Source organism: Primulina huaijiensis, chromosome 13, assembly GCF_012295235.1.
Source record: "Primulina huaijiensis isolate GDHJ02 chromosome 13, ASM1229523v2, whole genome shotgun sequence".
NCBI lineage: Eukaryota > Viridiplantae > Streptophyta > Magnoliopsida > Lamiales > Gesneriaceae > Primulina > Primulina huaijiensis.
Window position 1 is genome coordinate 2366481 of NC_133318.1, and position 12640 is coordinate 2379120.

The 12640-nt window shown below is 25.9% G+C and overlaps 1 protein-coding gene across 1 annotated transcript; it reads right to left on the reverse strand.

Moving 5' to 3' along the window:
• Window positions 1-10423: 10423 nt before the first annotated feature.
• On the reverse strand, window positions 10424-12640 carry LOC140991765 (uncharacterized). Its single transcript, XM_073461913.1, has 7 exons — window positions 12125-12640; window positions 11844-12011; window positions 11690-11755; window positions 11483-11551; window positions 11231-11317; window positions 10962-11102; window positions 10424-10851 (listed from the first exon to the last, which is right to left on the reverse strand). The coding sequence occupies exons 1-7, from the start codon at window positions 12473-12475 to the stop codon at window positions 10732-10734; spliced, it is 1002 nt and encodes a 333-aa protein (XP_073318014.1). The 5' UTR covers window positions 12476-12640; the 3' UTR covers window positions 10424-10731.

The following is a 12640-nucleotide window of genomic DNA, read 5'->3' on the forward strand; positions in this document are numbered from 1 at the left end:
AGAATGCTATTATTTTATCAAACTCCTCTTCTGGTCCATACATATATGTTATTTTGCCTACTTTTTTTTACTAATTTACTACCCTCGATGAATTTGTAGCAGTGAGGTTCGAACAAATATGTGGTAGGATTTCTTTTTTGATGAATTTTTATTTAATCAAACACTGCAACTAATCATAGCCTTACATTTCAATCTAATCTACACAAACATCCACAATAAATGACAGTCAAAATCAAGGACTTTTTTAAAAATCTTTGAAACATGTATAGTCTTTACCAGTTGGGCAAATGCTAGTTAGCATATTCAGCAAAAGATATGATATTGTAAAACGTCAAAAAAACAGTTTATGATGTAACTTATTTTTCGAAATCTTTATTTAAATATTTCGGAAAACCAAAAATCTTAATCCCAAATATATCATTATGAAATTATCTATTTGCATTAGGGCATCTACATTGATTTACGTTATTACACTCACCACCTTATCAAAAATCGTAGGGTTTACACACCACATACATATTATATTAACACATCTCACATTCATTTTAACATTAACACTCATTATTTATGAGTCATGCTGTCAACTCATTCATTTTTATTCTTATTTTATATTAAATAAATAAATTTTACACAATTTAAATGATTATTTATATAATATAAATAATGATATTATTTTTAAATATATTTATTAAATAAAATAATGTTATCTTATTTTATGAGTGTCATTTATTTAAAATTAAAATTTTATTATAAGTTTGAATGAAGGAGTAGAACATATAAAAATAAATCACACTTTCATCAAATTTAAAAAAAAAACAGCATATAAATTAGACGTAAAGAGAAGCTGTAAAATATTAATCCAATGATTGTTGTTGCATTGTGACCACAAATGTTCAACTAAGTCAGCACGAAGTTGGTGATGCACATGATTGTCACGTATTTCGGAATTGGATAATTTGGCGGGTATGAAAAATATGAATAATTTGGTGGAATTTGTGAATTTTGGGAAAAATAATTTTCTTCTGGCATTTTTTGATAATTTACAAAATTCTAAAAAACCTCGGTTATTTTCATTCATTTCGGGACAAAATAAGATTTTAGAAACAAATATTAAAATAAAATTGCGATGTTGAAAATACCAGAGATAATATTTTTTGAGTGATTTGTGATATAAAACAATATGTTTAGATGTTTGAAATAATTCGTTAAATGTGATGAATATTTGATTTTTATTTATTAAAATAACCGTTAAATAGATGTTCAAATTTTTTACTTTTTTAAAAAAATTCAACCGTTAAATTTTTTTTCCATGAAATTTGTTTTATATTATAAAAAATTATATTAAATATTTGAATTAATTTAAAACAAATAGAAAAACTAAATTTAAAAAAAAATAAAGTGACATGTGAGGTGGGCCATGGCTGTTGTTGCCCACCCCTCATGCCTTTGATGGTGCGTGAGACACAAACCATACAAATGTTTTAAAAAATATAATTAAATTCTCAACCAAGTGGCAATGTACAGACACATGGTTTTGAATACCAATGTGAGCGCTCTTATTTTCATAATAACTATATATATATATGTATCTATATATATATATGTATGTATCTATATATATATATATATATGTATGTATAGTCTTTTTTATCACTATCCATAGAATAAAGTGAAATTTGACAAATTATTAAGGGAATAAATTGATATTTGAATTGTTGAAATAAAAAAAAATAAAAATAAAAGTGTGCATGTGTTGAAATTTAAAAAACAAAAAAACAAAAGTTTAATATTAATATCATATAAGGACACCCGCATTCGTTATTGTTATAACACCCACCACCTCATCAAAAATCGTAGGGTCTACATGCCACATACACATTACATTAACACATCTATTCTCTCACATTCATTTTAACATTCACACCCATTATTTGTAGGTCCCGCTATCCACACATTCATCTTATTCTTTCTTTAAATTAAATAAATTCAATTTCAAATTTTTTAAGAATTTTAAATTATTATTATTTTATATTAATAATAATATTTTTTTATATATTTAGTACGTAAAATAATTTAATTTTATGAGTGTCATTTATTTATATAATAAATTTTTTAAAAAAAAGAAAAGATTTTTGGAGTGAAGAATAATATGTTTTTATGTTTGAAATAATTTGTGTAGTGTGTGAATATTTATAGATGAATATATTATTTTTTTATTAAACTAGCCGTTAACTAGCCGTTAATTAGTCGTTAAAACAATTTTTTAATTTTATAAATAAAAACAACCGTTAGTTTTTAATTTAACATTATTTTTAATTTATTTTAATATCCGAATTTGTTTTTAAAAAATGAAATTTTGAAATTTAAACCAATACATTAAACAAGGAAAAATCATCACGTGTGTGGGGCCCGCGTTCAGCGACCGTTTGTGAAAATCCGTCGCAAATAGCGACGGTTAAATGATCAATTTTTTTTAAAAAATAAGCGGACAGAAGGGCGTTCAAACATATGAACGCTCCCCTTTCTCTCTGTAACGCCCACTCACAGTGGAGAAAGGTGGTTACTACCATTGTGGTTGCTCTAATGGTAAAATTGGAAGAAAAAATTGGTGTCTTTATCAGGTGGTTACTATCATGTTATCAACTTTAATAAAATAGAATAGATTATATCTGTGTTTTGGTTCTACTAAATATTGATGAATAAAAATGTTACACCTCAATACATACAAGATTAAAATTGACATTTTTCGTATTTTAAAAATAAAACATACGTTTTATTAGCTCCTAAAACAATTTGTACAAGATGAATGTGCACCAACTCAATCATTATTTGTGGAATTTTCAGACTTATTTTTCACAACAATGAACCATTGTCCAAATAAACTAAAAGAGTAATAATTTAAAAAAAATTCAAGTGGGATAAAAACCCTAGTACATATTAGGGCAACCCATACCTTAGATGCAACACATGAGGTTACCACTATAATAAATGTATGTCACATTCTTCTCCCTCCCCTCCCCTCCCCTCCCATATGTTGGACCCAAGTTCAGGAGACAAGCTTATTCAATATCTCAAAAGCCATCACCACCACTCCACTTCCATGCATCACATTAGAGCTCCGGTGGGGACACGGCCCCATCGGTTGCGACCCTAGGCTGCACCCTTGCAACATTGGGCTACTCTAGGACGGACACACCCGAACCGACCTTTGCATGGCTTGATATTTGATTTGATATTCTCCCATTTTTATCGCCTTTTCGAAAATATACACACACATCTATCCACGACGGACCTTGAGATGGTGTAGTCCGAGTAGCGCGCGAGGATACGATTTAATATATTTGAGATCAAGGCGACTAACTTTCGGGAATTTTCGAATATATGAGGAAATGACACATAGGAATAATCGACCCGAGCTTATCGACTAATAATTTTTCAAGTTCGTTAGAGTTATATGAGTGATGTATATTTTGATAAATCGATAGAATTCGACATGTTACATTTTGTGGTGTTCTTCCAAAAGAAAAAGAGAAGAAAAAAGACAAATAAAAAGAAACAAGGACACATGATCCATGTGAGGTAGAATCATGAAGTATTGGGAATTTAGCTTGTTGGGGGTAGTGGTGAAATTTTGTGTTTTCCAAGAGAAGGAATTATATATTTTTGAAAGAAAAATTATGATCGAGAAAATTATATTTTTGACCATATAATTTGTACGTTTTTTTTTGTTATGTTATAAGTCAATTCATGGTCTCAGTCCACTAACTTTTACGTTTTTTTTTATTTATTTTTCACCGGAGTGCTAACGTAACATCGGATACACAAGTAAATTTCGGTGACATTATCATCATTTTTTGGCATCACATCAGCATCCGGATGAAAAAAAACTAAAATAGAAAAATACAAATTTTTGATTTAAGATTGTAAATTGACTGATAACAGAAAAAAATACAAAATATGCAAACTATCATAATAAAAATATAACTTCTCTAAATTAAACAAATAGGTATCCATGTTCATCTCGTAGAAATTGTGGAGACATTTAATTTAGGAAAAGAACTTGGCATGGCCAACATTGACGTATCACGTTGACTAGTGAATGTAATAAAGTGGCTGATGACAACCATACATGGATATACTATTTACATTGTAATGTGACATGTCCCATCATAATAATAATCTTACTCAAAAGAAAAAAAAAATTATATACAATGTCTTCCATAAAATTAAATAAATTTAAATATGCTACATATTAGACATATGCTAGTGTGGAAATATAATATTTAATAGATGCGAGTATTAAATAATGTTCCTTTTATGCAAATTTCGGTGCAACTATTTTCTTTTAAGACTTCAAAAAAAAATTTTGTTTCATTTAATTTTAAAATGTTTGCTGTTGCCAAACACATTTTTGGACCAAATGGGCACACACATATTAATTTATATATATGTTTGTTTGTCCCAAACGTGAAATGTAATAATATATATGTGGTTAGAATTCAATATTGCTCTCTCTGTTTCTTCCTCTATGGATAACCAATTGAATTCTTGTACCCTAATAAGCCAAACATGGGGTCAAGAGTTAATTTTTAAGATGATCTTGCAAAAAACAACATTATTCAAAGATTAGTTTTATGGGATTTTTACCATTTTAATTGAAATGATAATTACCCCAAAAGTTACTATCAAACATTCAAGAACACTTTGGCAATAAATCAAGCTTTAATTTAATTACTAAATTCAACACGATCGGTGAAGTCACGACTTTATGAGATATTAATTTTAAAAGAATTTGATATGATTAATCTATAAATTTATTATTTTGTCACGATGTGTTATAATCATTTATAACATCAACTTTTTAAAAATACTAGGTAAAGACACGTACGACGCACGTAAAAATACATTTCTATTGTCAATAATTGTTGTTAAAGAAAAGAGATCGGAAGAGATTAATTCACAGAAAATTATATATTAATGATTTTCATGTTATTTTAGTCAATAGAAAATGAGTAATGCTACATGTACAACAAAATTTTTACAATAATTCTTACAACACAAAAAAATCAATACAAAAATTTTATTTATCAAAATCTCATGATAAATTAAATATAAAATCTCATTAGACAATAACAAAATCTCACGATATAATTGTTGTAAATATCGCAGTACGATATATTGGTTGTTCTTTTAACATTATCCGTAGGAAATTCAATGTAATATAAGTTGTACAACAAGTATTAACTAAAATGAGTGCAAAAGATATTTGTTTAAAAATTTTATGTGTTATAAATCTAAAGTTATCCTTGAATGGAAGGATTTCAATACATTCAAATGTATTTTTGTTATTTAGTGAAGTAACATCGTAAACTTCAAATCCACTCATTTCATGTATATATAGTAGTATTCATGTTAATTATGATATATTTCAAGTCCACCCAATAATGATGTAATTTGAAATTCATTCTACTTTATATAAATAATAATATGTGAATAAGTCATGTGTAGATTCAATATTTGATCAATTGTTTCATTGTTAACAATAAAATTATAATTCTAATCCATGAATTTGAAATCAATTCATCCAAGCGCAATCTAAATAAATTAATAATTTTTGAAAAACATATTAGTAATAAATCTTATAATTTTGTATAAATTAGACATTGGAGAAAATATAATATAGAATTGATATCATAATAATAATTAAAATTAAATTTGAGAGAAGAAAAAATTATAATACATAGCGTTAACCACTTATTTTACCATGTGTTACTGATTTATGAAAATTAAAAATACAATATAGATAATATATTTTAAATCTTAAATTAAATTATTACGTCAAATGTTTTCTTCCTTTATATTTTCAATTTTTATTTCTTACACGATTTTTTATTTTTTTTTCATCAGCTTTTTCTTCTTTGTGAAAAAACAATATTCTCATCATCTTCATTAGAAAATCTTATGGTGCTGTCGACATCAATCATTTGCAGTTTCATATCTGTATTTTTTAATTCTTTTGTTGAACAACTTTTTTTTATAATAATTTTGATGCTGAAAATATTTTTGTGCAATAATTTAATTATCCTCAATATTCATTCTTGTGTTGTTATCATCTTCTATTACTTGTATTTCAATATTGTTACAATTGAGATAATTGATGATCGTCTTTTTTCTTTTTAATTTTTTATTGTTCGGAATCTACTGATATCTTTTTTCATTCAATGTTTCGTTATTGAAATTTTTTCTTATATTTTGAATGTGTTTAATTATAAATTAGTTAAATCATTTTCTCCATTTTGACAAGAAATGTATATTCTTCTCTATTTGATGCATCTACATGTCTCCACACAAATTAAGTATTTTTTGGAAATTTTTTTTGTTTAATCTACAAGCAAATAAAACCAAAGAATTTTGTTATTTCAGTCTTCTACAGATTATGTTTCTTTTTTGTAAAAAATCTTTTAACTTAATCTACAAGCAAATAAAACCAATGAATCTTGGTTATTTCATATTCTAGACAACTGAAAAATATGATTTAATTAATATAATATTATTTTAACAAAAATTGTTCAACTCTTAGTGATATAACAGATTTATGCAATATATTATTTAAAAACAAAAATTCAAAATTATGATTAACATATATTTTTTATATTTCATACTATATTATTGGAAGTATTAAANCTTGGTTATTTCATATTCTAGACAACTGAAAAATATGATTTAATTAATATAATATTATTTTAACAAAAATTGTTCAACTCTTAGTGATATAACAGATTTATGCAATATATTATTTAAAAACAAAAATTCAAAATTATGATTAACATATATTTTTTATATTTCATACTATATTATTGGAAGTATTAAATTTTTATATATTAATTTTTTTCTTGAGAAACTTATTGCATATATAAACTCATTCAAAAGATCATAGATTTACAAAATAAAACAAATCATATTCAATTTAATATTTTGTGAAAAATATATGTTCACTTCATCTATAAGCAAATAAAAACCAAATAATTTTGACCTTTCTTATTATCAATCATAAGGAGAAATATTGAATAATGCTAATGAATAATATAAATTTTTGTAAAGATTTATTCATAATAATTTTAAAAATTTACCTTCAAAAATATGTCATTTCAGATTACATAAAGCTATAATTGATTTGTTTATATCCATCTTTTATAAAAATACATTTTCGTCAATTGAAGATCATCAACTAAGTAATTGTTATAGTTTCTGACCTTTACAAAGACGAAAAATAGTTAAAATTAGTAAAACTATAAGTATTCAATCATATATTGTTAAATTTTAAAAATAAACTAAGGCTTTGAAAAAAATTAGTTGGATTTTTTTTATAAAGAAATATAGATAGAATAAATAATCACAAAATATTTATAAGATCATCTTTCTTCTATATTCGATAATGCTTCGTATCATTTTTGTGAAATGTAATTAACTGTGGAACCTTCTTCATGACACCAACCCACATGATTTAATTATTTGGCATCATTATTTTAATTCGTCGTTTTAAATTAAATAATCTTAATTAATGTAAAATAAAAGATATTTAACATCATGTCCTTATACAAAATTATGTTTTTTTTGTGAAAAAAATTCACTATATTTTCAACCAAATAAAACAAAAGAATTTTGGTATTTCAATATTTTACAAACTAATTGTTTTGGGAAAAAATTATTTTCACTTCATCTATAAACAAATAAAACCAATGAATTTTTGTATTTCAATATTCTCAAATTAATATTTTGTAGAAAAAAATATGTTCAATTCATCTACAAGAAAATAAAAACCAAAGAATTTTGGAGTTTCGTTCTTCTTGGCAACTTGATCCTTATAAAAATACTCCTTCGTTAATTGCAAGAATATCTCATAAAGTAATTGTTATAGTTTATAGCCTTTAAAAAAGGAAAAATTAGATAAAATTAATACAAATATATTTATGCAATCTTATATCGTTAAATTTTAGTAATAAATCAAGGCTTTAAAAAATATTAGTCGATTTTTTTTTGATAAAGAAAAATATAGATAGAATAAATACCCACTAAATATTTATTAGGATTATCTATATTTATATCTAATAATTCTTGTATCATTTTGTAAATGCAATTAATTAAATGTCAAACTTTCTTCATGACACCAACCTTGGTAAAACAAAAAGAAAATTAGTTTAATTATTTCGCTTCCTTAGTTTAATTATTCGTCTTAAAATAATTAATCTTAATTAATGTAAAATAAAATATATTTAACATCATATCCTTATACAAATTAAGTTTTTTGTGAAAAAAAATATTTTCACTTTATTTACAAGCAATTAAAACCAAAGAATTTCGGTATTTTAATGTTCTACAAATTAACTTTTTTGTGAAAAAAATCTAAAAATTAAGTTTTTTGTGAAAAATTCTTCTCACTTAATCTATAAGCAAATAAAACCAATATATTTTGGTATTTCAATCTTTTCAAATGAATATTTTTTGTGAAAAAAGTTTGTTCAATTCATCTACAAGAAAATAAAAATCAAATAATTTAGAGTTTCATCTTTCTTGGCAACTTGATCATTATCTAGCATAAATGTAGTTTGACAATTTTGTCCTGATCATAATAATTGATTTTACAAAAATATCATCACTAAATTTCTCCTGTATGTACAAACTAAGTATATAGATTTTTTAAAAAAAAAACTTCAAAAAATTATATATATGAAGGACCCATGATAATCTATACCTTATTTATAAAAATCCAAAAACTCAATAAAGATATATATGTAAAATTCTAACAAATTTCTAATGAATTATCATTACAATTACATTGATTGTAGTAATTTATATCATTTTAAGAATAAAATGTAACTTCTAATTAATTTTCTCAAATAATTCATTTTTATACTACCTTTAAATGTTTTATCTTTTTCATTTTCTCTCTATATCATATTTTATTATTTTAATGCAAATTTATAATTATATTTTTAGTGTATTTTCTAATTAAGTATTAAATTATAGTATAACAAGAAGAAATATGAAAAAATTAATTACGTATGCAATACGTAGAATAACATGATAAGTATATAATAATATAATAATATGAAGTTTAATACTAACATATTTTTTTGTTTTAAACTAAGAATTGAAAATAAAGAGTTTAATAAATTATTTAGGAGAATTCAATTATGAGTGTTAATATATTAATAATATCATAAAATATGAATATCTTAGAAAAATTCAAATATTTTAGCTATAAATAATAAGAAATTTAAAGGTTTTAATAACACTTTTTAACTCGACCATTATTTTCAGGAACACAGAAACCAAAATCAGAACTAATTTTTCTTGACTTCAGTTCCAAAATCAGTTTTCATAATATATAAATTTAACGCATAACTGTTAAACAATTAATTTCATTGTCTCACATATTTTATAACTATTTCATTTAATATTTAAAAATAGATGATCATAGCAATTTTTTAAAAAAATATACAAATTAAGTTTTTTTGTGAAAAAAATATTTTCACTTTATTTACAAGCAATTAAAATCAAAGAATTTTGATATTTTAATCTTCTACAAATTAACTTTTTTGCGAAAAAAATCTACAAATTAATTTTGTTTGTGAAAAATTCTTCTCACTTCATCTATAAGCAAATAAAACCAATATATTTTGGTATTTCAAGCTTTCAAATTAATATTTTTTGTGAAAAAAGTTTGTTCAATTCATCTACAAGAAAATAAAAATCAAATAATTTTAGAGTTTCATCTTTCTTAGCAACTTGATCATTATCTAGGATAAATGTAGTTTGACAATTTTGTCCTGATCATAATAACTGATTTTACAAAAATATCCTCGCTAAATTTCTCCTGTATGTACAAACTAAGGATAAAGTTGACAATACACAATAGAAAAACTTTGAAATATATATATATATATATATATATATATAGTTATTTAAATAAAAGAAATTATGGGACCTTATCTCCATGGACAACCGACATACCTACATAATTTCCCCCTATTTAATTAATTTTGCCTCGTTTCTCTTCTATAAACCTAGCTAGGTGAATATGGAACAAGCATAATCAATTCACAATAAATCAAGATTCCCCCATCGATAAACACGCAAGCCCCACACAAAAACTAGGTTCCAATTATAACTACTCATTTAATTAATTAATTTTCTCTCTTTATCGATCAATTCATGATTTTTATTCACATATTTGTACTTTTTTTAAAAAAATAATCCTTCTCACCGAAGACATGTCAATATCTCTCTTTGTATTAATAATTTTCGATGGTACATGATCATTATTTTAGACGTCAATAGTATGATGAAAGTAATAAAATACAATTAATTGAATGAGACGGTAAATTGACCGATATGGTGACTAAAAAAACATGCAATATAATTACAAGAATATAGTTTTCCCAATCAAAAGTTATCAACACATCAGTTCAAAAATCATTATTACAAAGTGAAAACCTGACTGTAATAACAGAATTCCAAGTGTAACAAGAAAATAAAATACATTAATATTCATACATATTTTGACAAGATAGCTAGCTAGGAGACCTAGATAGATAACTTTTAACATATAGCCAAGGTTGGAATTTGTGCTGCAATATTGGTGGGGAGGAACAGATTAAAAGATCTTGAAAAAGATACTAAATATTATCATTCCTTTTGCTTCCCACTGATTCTTGAATTCGTAGCCCTTTAGTTATTCATCAAGTTCATCGGCCATATCGGCAAGAAAAAAGAATCGATGCCCTTCTTATTGGAATAATGATCTTTAGTATCTTTTCTTGCTCCTTTTTCCTCCATCCACTCGAATTCCTAGTAATATAACGTTTAATATAAGAAGAAAAGACGAAGAAACATAAATAATCAAGTTTAGCAACCACTTCGTATCCATCATTATTTTCACAAATTAGTAAAATAAGTACATCGTGAGGAAGCTGGTTCAGAATTTGGTGTTGTTGAAAGACAAGAGAGTAGACGGAATTATCGAGGATAGGATGATTATGTAGAGTTGTGGGGTTGCATTGCTGCACATTTGGTAATGGAGATGGCAAGCTACTTAAATTCTGCATGCAAATTTGTAAGACAGATCAATAAATAAATGAGATTTGATAGAAATCAAATAATAATTAATTAAAGAATATATATGACGAAATTAAAGTGATGATAATAATTTGTTGAAAGATTGTGTAACCTGATCAGGTCTAATCATGAATGATTCCAAGTCCATCCCAAAATCATAGAACATGGGATTCAAAGAAGCAAGCTTCATCGAGAGAAACTGCAAATTGTAAAATTAATGGATATTTAAACAATAAATATGAGGAATACTAAAGAAATGCTAATTGGATGAAACAAGAAGGTTGAATCCATCTTTCACACTGATGGATTGATGAGAAATGATAACATAACTATTTTTTAACTTTAATTATAGTAAAAAAATCACCTCGACTTGATTTTGGAGGGATTGAACATAATTGATTATCTCATCCAACATGAGGGCCTTTCCTGTCACCTGTTCACCAATCAAATTACATGAATATGGCACCAAAAAATAAACACAAATCAAAACAACACAGACAAAATGTGACATTAATTTAAATGAAACAGACATTTACGTTATGGCAAAAAAATATTTCAAAAGTTTTGTCACCTTTTCACAACCAGGAACAAGAGTTTGGAGCAGTTTCATTCTTTCACTGATTTTCTCCCTCCTCACCTAATTAAACGTTAGATTAAAATTCAAAATCGAATTTGGAATATGGGATATTTTTTATATAAAAAATGAATAATAAATAATATGAGACCCTTTCAGCAAGACTGTGGCTATCTGTTGCCTGACCCCTTCTGGCCCTTACATGAATGTATCCTGCTGGAGCTTCTTCTGCTTCTTTCTTCTCATTTTTCTTGTCTTTCTTCTTTGCTTCACTATTTTTCACTTTCTTCTCCTTCTTACCTTTCATTTCTCTCATATCCTACACCACAGAAAGATGTTGGATCAAGAAATCACACTTTAGTGTGTGTTTATATTTATGTGTGTATATATGTATGTATGTATGTATATATATAAGGTAAAAGAGTAGTGAACCTTGGACTGAGCAGAATTTGAGGAAGAGGCCTGTTTGCGTTTCCTCTTCTTGTCAATGGGATTAATGGGCTTTACAGAAAGATGCTTCCTGTAATAATTATGATCATCATCACGATCATGCTTATTATAAAAATGAGTGACTATGGAGGAAGAATCCATGCTATTCTTGTTTGTTACACTGAGAACAGAAGCCTCATTATTGCTAATGGCAGCGACTTTTGTACAGTGGTCAAGATTCTGAAAAGCTTGGGGCTCGTAAAACTGGGGAAACAAGGCATTGTGCGGATCAATGTCCGAGTCAAGGAGGAAAGAAGGGTGCTGCTGGCTTGATGAAAAGGCTGCCATTTTCATTTTTTTCTTGGTGCTTTGGAGAGGATTCAAGAAAGCGATGGGAGAGGGGATTGGGGGTGTGATTGATGCAGTTTCTGTATCAGAAATTTGAAGGGGAGAGGTTGTGGCTACCTTTATATAAGCATAAGGAGAGAGATACAAATGCCTTAATCCCGAATGTTTACT